General features: G+C 43.3%; 1 protein-coding gene across 1 annotated transcript; it reads left to right on the top strand.

Annotated features, from left to right (window-relative positions):
• Positions 1 to 8187: 8187 nt before the first annotated feature.
• On the top strand, positions 8188 to 9147 carry LOC113007338 (olfactory receptor 6N2-like). The gene has a single exon (XM_026143783.1). The coding sequence runs from the start codon at positions 8188 to 8190 to the stop codon at positions 9145 to 9147; it is 960 nt and encodes a 319-aa protein (XP_025999568.1).
• The last annotated feature ends 6985 nt before the right edge of the window (positions 9148 to 16132 follow it).

The following is a 16132-nucleotide window of genomic DNA, read 5'->3' as shown; positions in this document are numbered from 1 at the left end:
CGAGCACTGTAGTGTCATCTGCAAACTTAACAATGAGATTGGACGCGCAGGAGGAAATACAGTCATGGGTGAAGAGAGTGTATAGCAGAGGGCTCAGAACACACCCCTGAGGGGCACCGGTGTTGACCACAAGGGTGGAAGAGGTGTTCTTACCCACTCTGACACTCTGTCTACGGTTAGTGAGGAAGTCCACAATCCAGTTGCACAGAGAGGAGTTAAGTCCCAGGTGGTGGAGTTTGGGACGGAGTTTGTATGGCCGGATGGTATTAAAAGCCGAGCTGTAGTCTACAAAGAGGAGCCGTGCATAGGTGTTCCTGTGTTCCAAGTGCTTCAGTAATGTGTGCAGCACTGTGGCGATCGCATCCTCGGTTGACCGGTTCTCCCTGTATGCAAACTGGTGCGAGTCCAGGGATGGTGGAAAAGCAGCTCTGATGTGTTTAATGACCAGTCTCTCCAGGCATTTGGCGGGAATGGGGGTGAGTGCCACAGGTCTGAAATCGTTCAGACATGTGACATTTGACTGTTTTGGGATGGGAACGATGGTTGCTGCTTTGAAACAGGATGGTACCAGTGAACAGGACAACGAGGTGTTATATATAGAGGTGAAGACGTCCGCCAGGTCCGCAGCACAGTCTTTTAGCACCCGGCCCAGCACTCCATCCGGCCCGGCCGCCTTCCTGGTGTTAATGCTCCGGAACACACGCCTCAGCTCATGAGTGCTCAGGACCGGAGCAGGGTCGGTTGAGGGGAGAGGGGACAGGACAGGGTCGGTGTTCTCCCTGTCAAAACGGGCATAAAAGAGATTTAGATCCTCAGCCAGAGTAGAACTGTCGGCTGAGGGTGATGGTGTTCTTCTTTTGTAGTCCGTGATAGCCCTGATGCCCTCCCAGACCTGCCTTGGGTTTGTGTTGTTCTCAAACCTGGCCTCGATACGCCTCCTGTGCTGCTGCTTGGCAGTCTTGATGCCTCTTCTCAGGTTGGCCCTGGCAGCACTGTATGCCTCCTGGTCCCCGGATTTGAAAGCGTTGTTCCTCGTTCGAATAAGTTGTTGAACTCCGTGTGTCATCCAGGGTGGATTATTAGGGAACACACGGAATCGTTTCCAAGTTGTTACATTGTCCACACAGAAACAGATGTAGTCCAAGACAGTGGAGGTGTAACTGTCCAATGCGACACGATTGTCAGTGTCCTGCACCTTGAATACATCCCAGTCTGTGCAGTGGAAACAGTCCTGAAGCATCGGAATAGCATCCTGCGGCCATGTTCTCACGGTTTTGGTTGTAATCCCAGTGCTCTTGATCTTTTGTGTGTATATTGGGTGTAGCAGAAGGGAGAGATGGTCTGACAGACCCAGGTGGGGATAAGCCTGGGCTCTGTACGCATTCGCCATGTTGGTGTACACCTGGTCCAACGTTCTATCTCCTCTGGTAGCACACTTCACTTTACGGTGGAAATTGTGAAGTACAGATTTCAGGTCCGCGTGGTTAAAATCCCCAGCCGCAATAAAGACACTGTCCGGGTGTGCTACCAGGCTGTTATTGATGCTGCTGCTCAATTGTGCTAACGCTAGCTTAGCATTAGCATCTGGTGGAATGTAAACAGCGCAGATGTAAACGGCAGAAAATTCCCGAGGGAGATAGAATGGACGGCACTTTAACACCAACAGTTCTACCTCTGTACTGCACAGTTTTTCCGTTACCGTGACGTTCGTGCACCAAAGGTTGTTAATATAGATGCACAGCCCCCCGCCAGTCTTCTTACCCGAGTCCGCAGACCTGTCGGCTCGATAGGCGGTGCGGCCTGCTAGATCGATAGCCGCATCGGGAATGGCGCTGTCCAGCCAGGTTTCAGTGAAAATCATGCACGAACAGTTGTTAAAAGTCCGTCGAGTGGCGATCTGCAGTCGTATTTCATCCAGTTTGTAACGGATTGAACGGGCGTTGGAGAGGAATATGATCGGGAGTGGTGGTTTAAATGGACTAGTCTTTAGCCGTGCCCACAGGCCTCCCCGCTTGCCTCTCTTCTGCCTCCGCTCGCAACGTCTCCTCCTGCGGCTTGCTGTTGCGGGTAGCCCCGGGGGTTGCTTAACGATCTCCGGGGGGATGAGATACTCGGATGTTAGTTGAAGATCTCCACGGCTTAGTTGTAGTAGATCATCTCTGTTGTATTGAAGTAACCCCAGACTGTGTGAAATAATACACAGTACCACCAAAAGTGCAAAAGTGTAGGAGCTCCGGGCCGCTGCGTCTGTGCGCGCCGCCATCTTAAAGCGCTTTACTAGTCCCTAAGGACCCCAAAAGCGCTTTACATATCCAGTCATCCACCCATTCACACACACATTCACACACTGGTGACGGCAAGCTACATTGTAGCCACAGCCACCCTGGGGCGCACTGACAGAGGCGAGGCTGCCAAACACTGGCGCCACCGGGCCCTCTGACCACCACCAGTAGGCAACGGGTGAAGTGTCTTGCCCAAGGACACAACGACCGAGACTGTCCAAGCCGGGGCTCAGAACACCCATTTTATTAAAGGTGAAATAATTTAGACAGTTTTTGACTCTCAGTGATGCTGCAGTGTTCATTTGACTTTGAGACCTGAAGCGGACAGAGTTTTGGACCCGTGCTAAGACATTTTTTCACAGATTTTTGAGCACTGTGTACCACATAAAATTGGTTCAAGGTCAGTATGCATAGCCAGAATTCATACATAAGGTGCACTGTTGATTTTTGTGAAAATTAGAGGATTTAAAGTGCACCTTTATAATCCAAAAAATACAGTAATGTAATGGTCTTCTAACAGGTATCATTCAGAAAGCATTAAATTGACTGTAGATCGTGCAAAATACAGCAGCTAGACATCTTCTAAAGACTAAGAAAAATTAGCATATTGCATTAGAATTGATTTTAAGATTTTACTAATTACCTGTCCTTCATGGCCTGGGCTCAGAATATATACTAGAAGTGCTTCTCCTGTACCAGCAAGCACTTTGGTTATGGAAAGTTATATACAAATAATAATAATAATAATAATAATAATGATATTTTATTATTATTTTATCTACACTACTAAGTCTACCCACCTCTGTATGAGGTATGATGTATGATGACAGATCATACAGACAAAAATATCAACTGATAAAGTTTGGTGAAGTTGTTTACATGTTCTTGAAGAACTTAATGAGTCCCATTGAGAATGGGAAATTGTCTGATAAAACAAAGCCACAGAGCCAATTACTTCTTAGTTCGGTGCTGGAAAAGTATTACTACAATACTGTTACGGCCCTGGGTCTCGGAGAGAGTGAGACTACCCTTTTGTGCTTGTGCAAATCTAAGTGTGCCAGGACTCGTGGATGACTGGCTGCTGGGAGTCCTGTGCCAGCCTTCTTACCCCTATCTTCCCTGCTTAGCCTCTGTGTCCTTGTCTTGTCTCGTGTGCATTACTTTCCCTGGAACAGTCGCTCACTGTCGTTCTCTAAACCTAAAAGAGAATTATGGATTTGATCAACTGGTCTCTGAATGCTATTGACACCCTTTTCTCAACGAGAAGTCTGGGCTCGGGAGAGCCTGAGTACCCTGGAGGGACTTTCCCTGCCGGATACACGATGGACGGGTGGCAGAACTGGAGGGTCATGTGCCTGTCGATCAAGGACGCTGAAGATATCTACCTATTCGGAACCATGATAACAGGGTTCTTGCTGATCGGAGCTGGCTTGGCCCTGGTTTATCGGAGAAATAAGAGAGCAGAACCGGCTGTTCAAACCCCCCCAAGGCTGCCCGCTGGAATTGAAACGATGGGACGAGGCGCGACCTCTCACAATGAACGCAGCATGGTTAACACCTTGGAGACGCTTACAGCTGCTGTGAAGGCTCAAAACAACACCATTGAGCGTATGGGGGGATACATCAGAGAGAGGCCTGCTCAAAATGAGACCCTTGAGCGAAAGTTGGAACACATCGTGGAACGGATCACTGCAGTTGTGGGGTCTCAGAATCAAAAGAATGATAACACCATGGAACAGAAGTTTGATACCATCATGGGGAGGCTCGCGACTCTCCAACGGGAGATTGAGAGACCAGCGTCAGAGTGTTAAAGAGCAACTTGACATTCTCCTGGGCTGCTCGCATGAAAAAATCAACAAAATCAACATCAAAATGCGGACACCACCACGGCGCCAGCTGCAGGCCCAAGGCTGGAGCCGAACAATCACTCCCTGATAACGACTGTGTGATGACTATTCTTCCCATCCCATGCAAGGACACCTGGATTGGCTGGAGGACTGTTTACTTAGCCTGATAGGGCGAAGGACACTGTCTCTGCTGAACTATGGACACGCACACACATACACTTACACTGATAAGCACTCACCCATCCCCCCTCCCCTTCCAGCGCCTTCGATGCTTACCTCCCCCATGATTTGGACATCGGGTCAGCTGGCGGCGCAGTCGAAAGATTGCAGCAGTCCCAGATCAGATGTGCACACTGTGTTTATTGTGTTATGATATCCCCTACCCAACCCTGTGGCTTGTCATGTCTTTCATAATGTTGTGCTGTGGCCATTCATGTGCTTTTTTTTCTGCAGAGTTTTTTTTGTTTCCTGTTCTCGTGCTGTCCTACCATGGAAGCACAGCATGAGTGGAGGTCTCTTGTTTTCCTCTTGTACCCTCCCGTTGTTGTGTACATTTCAGTGTTCTTTTCTGTAACGCTACCAATCTCCGACTTGTAACCCCATGTGATGTCTGTGTTATGTGTGTAAGGTCGGGGGGTCCCATTTCACTGCAGGGCAACCTGCTTGTGACAAATAAAGCTGATTCTGATTCTGATTATGCAGATCACAGTGTGCCAGACCTCGCGGACGATTTGCTGCCTGGCGATCCCATGACCCCTCCATGACCAATTGACTGGCTGATTGTCTGCACCTGGGAGTATAAAAGGCTGAAGATCCTTCACACTAGGGGGAACTGCTGCTTTGAAGTGAACATGCAGTGTCCTTCTCGTCTGCTCTGCATGTGAATCTTGTTTGTTAAACCTCTTTGCTGTGTTGCTCTTTGTTTAAACCTGATATACAGCTGAACTTAGTTTCATTAGAGTTTTGTGATGCTGGCTTGCCTTAGTTACCCTTAGCTTTTATTGTGTGTGCTGCCAGCCTGCTTTAGTTAACCCTTAGCTTTTACGCGTGACTGTTTCGTTTGTTCTTTATGTAATAATTATATGCCCAGTGGTCTGTTGAACAGCCCTGTCGGTAGTGATGGCCAAATGAAGCTTTCTGAAGCACTGAGGCTTGTATTGAAAAACGGTTCATTACTCGAAGCGCATACTGAGAGACACCGAAGGGTCTCAGACCTTAATCCTTTCTAGTGCTTTACCTTTCTCAGCAGACAGTGCATGCGGCTTTAATGTTGTGCTGCGTGGAATAGAGATGGGTTATGCTCCCAGACCCGTTCACCAGGTCTATATCAAATCAGAACTCGTTACGGGATTTTTCCCTGTCGCAGTATGTCCGTCCTTACCAATAGAGGGGGTGGCCATGTTGCTAGGAAATGATATTCCGGGCGGATTAGTGCGTCGTAGTCTGGAGGTGCTGGATAAGCCCCTCAGTTCTGATGCCCCAGATATTTCTGTGACCCCAAAGCTGTACCCAGCCTGTGTGGTTACTCGTGCCCAAGCCCGTAAAGATGGCGACGTTACCCTCGCTGATTCTGTGTTAATGACCTCATTTTCTGAGGAGGGTGCTGCGTTACCTGACGAAAACAATGTTTTGTCTTCCCCAGACTTGGTAAACCCTGAGGAGCCTGGTCCATCTGTAAAAGAAATACCACTGCCTTTAACCAGAGAAAATCTGTCGGCGGCCCAGTTGGCTGATGAATCGTTGCAGCAATGTTTTAAGCATGTGGTAACTGCCCAGCAAGCTAAGATTGACCAACAAGCCTATTTCATAGAACAAGCTGTGCTAATACGTCAATGGTTTCCATTGGGTGCTAGGAGTGTGGACTGGAGTAAGGTTAAGCAGATTGTCATACCCACGCTGTATCGGTCAAAGATCCTGGCGCTTGCTCGTGAAAGCCAGTGGTCAGGACATTTAGGCATCAAAAAAACGTATCAGTTACTATTAAAACACTTCTTCTGGCCTGGCATGAAACGTGATGTGGCTGCTTTCTGCCGTAGTTGCCATATGTGTCAACTTGAGGGTAAACCAAATCAGGTTATACCCCCTGCACCATTATGTCCCATCCAAGTAGTCGATCAACCATTTGATCACGTCATAGTAGACTAAGTAGGTCCACTACCAAGAACAACGTCAGGAAACCAATATTTACTCACCATTATGTGTGCTGCTACACGTTTCCCTGAGGCTATTCCACTGCACAAATTACGGCAAGGTCTGTTGTGAGAGCCCTTACTAAGTTTTTTCTACATTCGGACTGCCTAAAGTTGTCATAAAAGATCAAGGTTCTAACTTTCAATCTAAATTATTCAAGCAAGTAGCTAAAAACCTACAAATCAAACAGGTTGTGTCTTCTGCCTATCACCCAGAATCCCAAGGAGCTTTAGAGCGGTGGCATCAAACCTTAAAAGCCATGCTCCGCAAGTATTGCTTAGAGGCCAAAGTGGATTGGGATGAAGGGATTCCCTTTGTGTTGTTTGCTGCTCGCGAAGCTGTCCAAGAGTCACTCGGGTTCAGTCCCTCTGAACTAGTGTTTGGCCACACGCCTCGTGGCCCGCTTAAATCAATGAAAGAGAAATTTGATCCAGGAAGGGAGCCCTAGAGTGGGAGTGACCAAGTATGTGCAGGATTTCTGTGAGCGTTTGAGTCAGGCTAATTCTCTGGCTAAGCAGCACCTCACTGTTTCACAAGGAAAAATGAAACACGCTTATGATAAGGCTGCTGTCAAACGACAATTCCAGACAGGAGATGAAGTACTTGTCCTCTTCCCTGTCCCCGGATCATCTCTTTCTGCTGAGTATGAGGGGCCTTATGAGGTACACGAACAAGTAGGAGAAACTGATTACATAATCAGCACGCCGAATCGAAGACGCAAAACCTGTGTTTGCCATATAATCATGTTAAAGTTATACCACTCCCGACCCTAACCAAAACCCACTGGGAGCTGTGCTCCTGTGGCCGTCTTCAGTCACTCAGAGGTAGAAAGCACAGACGAGGCTGATGGTTTAAAACTGAATGACTCCAGTGGTTCTAAGCCCCGCTTGCCTTACTCTGAAGTGTTAAAATCATTCCGAGCAACAAGAAGACATAGCTAATTTGGTCCATGAGTACCCCTGTTTATTTGGCGATGCTTGCTGCTGCAAGAGTACAATTTGGAGATTTGGCATATAAAAGGATCAGAAAATGTACTAGCTGATGGCCTCTCCCGGTTGTGAGTATGACTTGTTTTGTTGTCTGTCATGAATATTGAAATCTGTATATACAAAACGTAGTCTTGTATTTTAAGGGGAGTGGTGTTACGGCCCTGGGCCTTGGAGAGAGTGAGACTACCCTTTTGTGCTTATGCAAATCTAAGTGTGCCAGGACTCGTGGATGACTGGCTGCTGGGAGTCCTGTGCCAGCCTTCTTTTATGCAGATCAGTGTGCCAGACCTCGCGGACGATTTGCTGCCTGGCGATCCCATGACCCCTCCATGACCAATTGACTGGCTGATTGTCTGCACCTGGGAGTATAAAAGGCTGAAGATCCTTCACACTAGGGGGAACTGCTGCTCTGAAGTGAATATGCAGTGTCCTTCTCGTCTGCTCTGCATGTGAATCTTGTTTGTTAAACCTCTTTGCTGTGTTGCTCTTTGTTTAAACCTGATATACAGCTGAACTTAGTTTCATTAGAGTTTTGTGATGCTGGCTTGCCTTAGTTACCCTTAGCTTTTATTTTGTGTGCTGCCAGCCTGCTTTAGTTAACCCTTAGCTTTTACGCGTGACTGTTTCGTTTGTTCTTTATGTAATAATTATATGCCCAGTGGTCTGTTGAACAGCCCTGTCGGTTTTCTGTTTAAAGTTTGAAATTAAAACTTTTTACTTTACTCAGTTTGTGTGGGGGGCTTGTTTATGTTACTCCTCCCCTGACGCCTAACAGAGTGGGTTGTAACAAATACATTAAGACTTGTCTTTTCATTTGTTTTTTAATGAATACCATTTATGTCATCTAGTTGTATAGTAAATAACATTTTTGTTAATTGAATGGATGTTGAATTAAATGTAACATTGTTAACTCTAGGTGGGTTTGCAGAATTGCACAAATACAGGTATCTTTATTTTGTGATCATATTTACACTTTATATTCTGATACTCTGCTTTAATTCCACTATAGTTTTCCTTATCTGGACTCACAAAAACCTTCACGAGCCAATGTACATTTTTATTGCAGCTTTGTTAATCAACTCTGTTCTTTACAGCATGATTATCTATCCAAAGCTCTTATCTGATGTTTTGTCTGAAAAACAAACTATATCGTATCCACTCTGTCTTTTCCAAGGTTTATCATATTACACCTTGGTTGGTTCAGAATTTTTACTGTTGGCAGCAATGGCATATGACAGGTATGTGTCTATATGTAAACCCCTGCAATATCCAGTTATTATGAATAGAATAACTATTTATGTATGTCTGATTTTAGCTTGGCTTATACCTGCTTTTGAAACCTCAGTGATGGGTGTGTTGTATTCGAATGTCAAACTCTGTAGCTTTTCTCTGACAGGAATTTTTTGTAATAATTCACTTTACAAGCTTCAGTGTGTGCCCTCGGTCGCAATATCTATATATGGTGTGATCATGTTGATAAGAATTGCCCTTCTACCTTTGCTTTTCATACTTTTTACATACATCAGGATTATTAGAATATCTTACCATTGTTGTAGAGAAGTGAGGAAAAAAGCTGTAAAGACATGTTTACCCCACCTGCTGGTGTTAACCAACTTTTCCTGTTTTATTTTCTTTGATATAATTATAGTTCGACTGGATTCTGATCTATCCAAAACTCTTCGTTTGACATTGACGTTTCAGTCAATTGTATTCCATCCTCTTTTAAATCCAATCATATATGGACTCAAAATGAATGAAATTTTCAAACATATCAAAATATTGTTGTCAAGTTTAATAACACTGGTATTACTGCCCTATTATCAAATGTATGGCATATAATTTTAAATTGTAATGCAAACTAGACAATGGAGTACCTTTTCTCCGATTTTACATACTAGACAGAGGAAAAGAGATCAAATTTATAGAAATGTCATGACATTTATGTAAATGTTCATTTCTGTTCTTCTATTGATGACAACATAATGGTCATAAAACAAAGACAAACAATTTCTTAAACTGTTTCTGGTAATGTTTAAATTCTAAACATCTCATATGCCTGCATTTCACATTTCCCCTTCTATATTGTCATAGATTATTATTTACTATTGTATATTCACATAAAAATAATTTAGTAGAATGAATCAATTAGTAGAAGTCTCTCTTTGATGCTGACAAGCATGTGAATATTCATCACAGTGTCTTCTGTTTTCTCAGTTATATATATATATATATATATATATATATATAGTTTTTTTTAATGAAAAATTATTTTGAACTTTCCATAACTCATTATTTATAAACATAATATAGTGTATTGTATAGTGTAATGTGTAAATTCAATGCTAATTTCTAACTCTGTTAAATTTACTAAATTCTGTTTTCATGAATACCTGGATGTTAAATGTAATTGTTACACTTTGTAAAACAGAACACCCATTTTATTAAAGGTGAAATAATTTATACAGTTTTTAACTCTCAGTGATGCTGCAGTGTTCATTTGACTTTGAGACCTGAAGTTGTAACCTGCAGCAATGTTAAAGATGATCTACAGGGCTTCAAACATTCAGGAATTATAGTCACCATATAATTCACTTTTCATGGTAAACATTCATTAGATCCATCAGATATAAAGTCATTGTTGGAGCAATACACAAACGCTTATCAGAAACCGAACAAAGTGCAAATAATTTCAATAACATGTAAACACAAGGACTCAGTCCACGAATAGGAGTATTAGAATAGATGTGCTTAATCCCGCTTGTATCATAGGCCTACTAGTACAAGTGGAAATACACTAAAAATTACCTCCAAGTATTCAATACTGAGTACAGTTGAACCCCGACTTACGAAATTAATTCGTTCCCGAGGGTCTTTCAGAAGTCGAAAATTTTCGTAAGTCGAAGCACCCATCGCGCCTTTTGAGTGAATGGTAGGCTATAGGCTAATTGCTAACTGCAACAACAATACGTCGTTCAAGTGGAACAGCAAAGCTCAAGTACGAAAGCCAAGGGGGTTGTCACATGATTTGGAAGGCATTGTGGGCATTGTAGGCATTCTGGGCTCAGCCAATCAGAGACAGTGGATTTTGTTACACGGGCATTTTGCCATAACACGGGCAGAAATATTGCCGTTAAGTGCCGTCGTAACTTGAATTTTTCGTTAAATGGGGTATTCCTAAGTCGGGGTTCCACTGTATTGTAAAACAAATGATTGACATCAAAAAATTAAGCAGGAAGCAGCATAAAGTCTGCTTACAATTATCTCTCATAAACTTATTTTCAGCTGTTTTAACCATTTACAGCTTTTCACATGTTAATGACTTGGTTAACGATCTAACTAGCATATCAACAGTGCGTTTCAGAGACACCCAACAACTGTACCCACACTCCGCACATCACGTGTCTGATTAGCCACATTTAGCTTACCGCCGTCGAGTGGATGCTCAGCATTTACATGAAGCCACAGCTCAGTAAACCTTCTGGTTTCACTCTGTCCTCTACGACAAGTACAAAATTATACTTTGTGAACATTATCAGTTTGGATGGCATTTTAACTCGTTAGAGATTAATTTCTTCAGCTTACCGATAACAAAGTTTTAGCCCGCCTGCTCTGTTCGGCTGTAGAAGCAAGAGACCATGAGGCCGCACCTTGACCACCTGGTCAGCTGGACTGGGACAAAAAATCGGTCAGGGCATTTTGACTAGAGAGTGGCCACAAGGTATTATAGGAAAAACCATAAAACCTTTGGATGACAACAAATGCTGTTGTGACAGTGATGTACACTGTCTTGTTGGTATATATGTATGAGTTCTAAACAGTTTACATCACATGACAACTTAAGGACATCTTCTGGTTTCATCTTCATGTTTCCCTCTCAACAGATATCAAAACCAACATCATGAGCACAAGAAATGACAACATCAAAGAACGCAAGTATGGCGAAGCTCGCGGCTCTCCAACAGGAGATTGAGAGACCAGTGTTGGACTGTAGAACTGCTTTGAAATTCATATGAGCTGTTCGCACTAAAGTAAAAAGCACCATCACTTCATGCGGATAGCCCCTTTGGCGCCAGCTGCAAGGCTGGAGCCGAACAAAAACACCCTGATAACGACTGTGTTTAGTCTGTTCCTTCCCACTCCATACAAGGCCACCTGGGTTGGCTGGTAGACTGTTTACTTAGCCTGGCAGGGCGAACTATGGACACGCACACACACACACTTATCCCCCTCCCTTTCCAAACGCCTTCGATGCTTGTTTCCTGCGGGGGAACACGGCGGGTCTGTGTGACGCGCTGGAAGGGTAGCGCTGTGCAGGGCGGCTGCTGTGTTCGCTTCGGATTACTCCTCACCAGTGTTGGTCATGTTACTTGAAAAAAGTAATCAGTAACTAATTACTGATTACTTCCCCAAAACAGTAATCCCATTACTTTACTGATTACTTATTTTCAAAAGTAATTAATTACTTAGTTACTTTTTAAAAACACGATTTACAACCTGAATAGGTGATAAAGCGATAGATCTTTCAGTCCAATTCTACTTTTTCTACATAATCCATCATACAAAATGTAATCAAATGGAAAAGTCTCTTTTTAAAACTTGTTTTATTAGTTTTAATCTTTTAACTTTATGCATCAAGCAAAAATTTAATTATATGCAACATTCTCTGACTGGAAGAAATTTGTTTAATATTTAAACCTATTTTCTGCACATTCCAGCACATAAAATATTTTTGTGTGTTTACACTCACTCTTTCAAATAGATGCAAGTAAAACACAGCAGAAAATAAATAAAGTCAGAGACTCAGCGGTCCTGTTGCTCTATTTTCACCTGTAAAGCAGGAGTAGGGTAGGCGGAGGTTTACCCTGGTGCAGGTGTGCCGCAGCGGTCAGTGGAAGAATCCGCGAGTTTCTCTGTGAGTTTCCCATTACGTCGTAGCGCACTTGGTGCTTGCTTGGAAGTTTAGAGGTTTTTTTCGCTGTAAAAAGAAGTTTTCTTCCCACGCACAACGGACACTAATGTTTTTGTCACTTTTTATGGAATCAAACTTAAAGTAAGGTCAGTACTTCCACGCTTTAAACGCTGCATGCTCATACTCTCTCCCACACTCGATATATTATCCATTGATCTGCACACAGCTGTTGTCACGAACGTCCACTCGCTTACGTCACTGTCATGAGACATTCTCGCAAAAAAATCACGGTTTTAGTAACGCAGTAACGCAGCATTCCTACGGAAAAGTAACGGTAATCTAATTACCGTTTTTGCAATAGTAATCCCTTACTTTACTCGTTACTTGAAAAAAGTTATCGGATTACAGTAACGCGTTACTGCCCATCTCTGGTAGTAACAACCCCCTAAGCACCCTGATTTTGAATGACCAGTAGTAAAACTGTAGCAATGTTGATGGCCTTTTCCCATTCCAAATAAATTTAGACACCACAGAGTGTATATTCTTAAAGCAAGACAGAGGAGGGAGAAGTGGCAACATGAATAAAAGGAAATTAAGACATGACAGTATGTTCATTTTGACTATGTTGAGGCCCTAGTCTTAGTGTGGGGCAGGTCAACGCTGCAGTGATCTGAGTGATCAGATATCAAGATTGGCTGAATACAAATTAGTGACGTGTCGGTCGCGAACGAAATGGCACAAAAATGGCTCTTAGAGCCAACTCTTTGAAGTGAACAACGCGAGCCGGCTCCTTACTCACCAGGGGGCAGCTTTGTGTAGCCAAATGTTAAAGTCATGAATTCGCCTTAAGGGGCCATGTTGATATTATGAAGTAAATTGCATCATACAGTTTGAAGTACCTTTTTTCATTCTTCTAAGGCATATGCGAGTGCGCATGTACACACACACACACACACACACACACACACACACACACACACACACACACACACACACACACACACACACACAAGAATGAATGAAAATATGAATATTTTGATTTCTTAAATGTCACAGTTGTACAGTAATAACTCCGATAGTGTTATCAGTTCATCAGTGGCAAACGGGGAAAGGAGAAGAAAGTAGTTGCGAAACAAATACATCAAAAGAGTATTGATTATTAATCGCGAAGCTCTGAGAGCTTGGTAATATTCTACTTTGCTATGCATGTGTTTGAGGAGATTTTACAGGCAGAGATCCTTAACATCACTGTATCCACAGAATGGCCTACAGGTAAGACTTAATCACACAAGGAGAAAAATGAAAATGAAAGCCGTTGACTCAATGGAATGCATAGAATGCTAAGAGCCTTCAATTCAGTGGGGATGTGGCGAACATGTCATGGTCCTGAGTCTGAGGACTCGGTGTTTTGTGTTTCTTTATATTCTTCTATATTCTTGTTTATTCTGCCTTGTCTTTTGTTTAGGTTTGCTATGTGTTAGTGTGTTTGTTTCATGCCTGCCTGTGTTCCCTCTGTCTGTCCATGGTGTCACTGTGTCTGCTCGTGAGTCTGCCTGCCAAGTTCAGTGTCCTGTCTGGTTCTCTGTGTCTGTTAGTTTCCTGTTTTATTCTGAAAGTTCATGTCTCATGTCAATGTGTTTAGTTTTACCTCTCTCCTGTCTCGTTAGCCTAATTTCTCCCAGCTGTGTCTCCCTCCTGTTGTCCATTTCCTAATTACTCCCCTGTGTATTTAAGCCCTGTGTTTTCCTGTGCTCCCTGTCTTGTCGTACCCTCAACTTGCTGTGTGTTCATGACTTCCAGGCCTCCTGCACCTCAGTTAGAGTTTTGTTTGCTTTTGTGAGTTTTATTTTATGTTGAAGTTTTGTTCCAGCAATAAAGCCGCATTTTCAGTTTAAACCTCGTTTCCTAAGAGTCCTGCATTTTGGGTTCACCACTCCTGCCTGCCTGCCACACAGCCAACCATGACAGAACAACACTAAAGGCCAACTTCAAGCTAGAGCAAGTTTTGAATAGTCAGTTGAATGGGAAGAACAACATCTGGCCACTCAACACCTGCACCCTGCCGGCAGTGATGGGGCGTAATGGAATAATTGTACGGGCGTTACATATTTAAGATACAAAATATGAGTAACTGTATTCCATTACAGTTACCGTTTTAAAAGGTGGTATTCAGAATACAGTTACCTTATTGAAATAAATGGATTACACGGCGGTCTTTCCCTGTTTCATATATTAGGCTATGCCCTCTCTATTTTTGGTAATTCCACGCCAGTGGAAACCCAAAGAAAGCATGCATTAAGAGGCTCTAATGCCTGTGTCTGAATCTCGCGCCCCATGTCACCTGTACTTGCGGCCGCCTAATGACTTGAAGAAATATTTTTAAAAATTATTATTCAAAATAATTTATTATGAAGGCAATAGGCAGAGTGTTGCAGAAGAAAGTAGCCTCATGGGCAGTGTAGTCTGTGCTGCAGGGAGAATGGACTGCAATACCTGTTATGTTTCTGTGAGCGCGAGGAGGGAGAAGAAGGAGAGTCGAAAAGTACGAGTTGTCACTGACCACTGATGGAAGATGGAAGCATGTGAATATAATAATAACCACTGCCACCAAAAGGTTTTCCTCTTAGACGAGGAAGAAAGCCCCGGGACGTGAATTCGGGTGCGGGCAGGTGTTTATAGTCTGGTCCACGGCGGTGGGATTCAGTCTGACGATCCGAACCACCAGTGAGACATCTGAGGGTGAGAAACATTATTTTGGTATATAAAACCACCGCAAAGGTTAAATGAAACGCATAAAATAGGTTAGAAGTAGCCGCAATTACGCCGTAACGAACCAAATTAGACTTAGGTTTTAGAGGTAGTCGTAATTACTTCGTAACAAATTGTAGAAGGGCGCAAATGTCTATGTGTATTTGTCTGGAAGTAAGTTGATTTTACAGCACAATATGCTGCTGAACTACTTCCATTTTTTGTTTTCTTTGCTTGAGGCTCACGTACTGGTGACAAAGGACAACGGTTGAGTTTTATCTCATAAAACTGATACCGCTTCATTTTTTAGAAGTGAAGTAGAAGGGAGTATCAGCAACCACTCTGAAGTCAAGCGTGCCAGTGACGGCCCAGCAAAATCTTTGAAAATGGGAAATAAACAAGTAAAATTAACACCTGATGAGAAATGTTTAGAAAAACAATAAGCTGGAGCAGGAATAATCCAAAAGAAAGGGAGAGGAATGCATATTGGAAGAGCAAGAGGTAAAGGCAGACTTAGATACACACCAAACAGTAATTTTAGCGCTGCATGCTGGGAGTGTGGAAAAAAGGGACATTTTGCACGTGACTGTAAGAAACAAAGAAGACAGTGACTCAGAACAGGATAGCAGCTCAGGTGAAGAGAGCAGTTCAGACTAGGAAGAACATAATAATCCCTCACCAAGTGAAAATTAGAGATCAAAGTGGTTTAAAGTAGTTTAAAAAGGGCTGGAAACAGATCCGACTGAATAAATATAAATACACGAGGTATAAAGTAAAATAAACAGAAGGCTAAATTAAATTAGGGTGATATGTTGGATCACCCAGGAATTTGTATGTGTCGACCACATCAATATCCAAACTATGGATGTTCACTGGTGCGATGGATGGTGGTTGGTTGAATTCACACCAGATGATGAAGTCGGTGATGATCTTCCTATACTCTAGATCGTTCCCCTCAGACATCCATCAATGACTGTATCATCAGAGAATTTCTGGAGGTGGCCGTTAGGAAGGGAGAAAAAAAAACATGAATCTCACAGTGCTTCCAGTACTCTCCAGGTGTGACAGTGATCTGTGCAGGAGGTACATGACTGCATCATTCACCCCAATACTAGGATAGTAAGTGACCAGCAGGGGATCCAGCAGTTTACTCACCAGAGTTGTGAG

Source organism: Astatotilapia calliptera, chromosome 16 (assembly GCF_900246225.1).
Source record: "Astatotilapia calliptera chromosome 16, fAstCal1.2, whole genome shotgun sequence".
NCBI lineage: Eukaryota > Metazoa > Chordata > Actinopteri > Cichliformes > Cichlidae > Astatotilapia > Astatotilapia calliptera.
Note: the sequence above shows the minus strand (reverse complement) of the source record. Positions and strands in the feature narration are given on the sequence as shown.

Bases quoted from the DNA above. Each gene is read 5' to 3' on its own strand.
- LOC113007338 (XM_026143783.1), top strand. From the start codon at position 8,188: ATGGATGTTGAATTAAATGTAACATTGTTAACTCTAGGTGGGTTTGCA.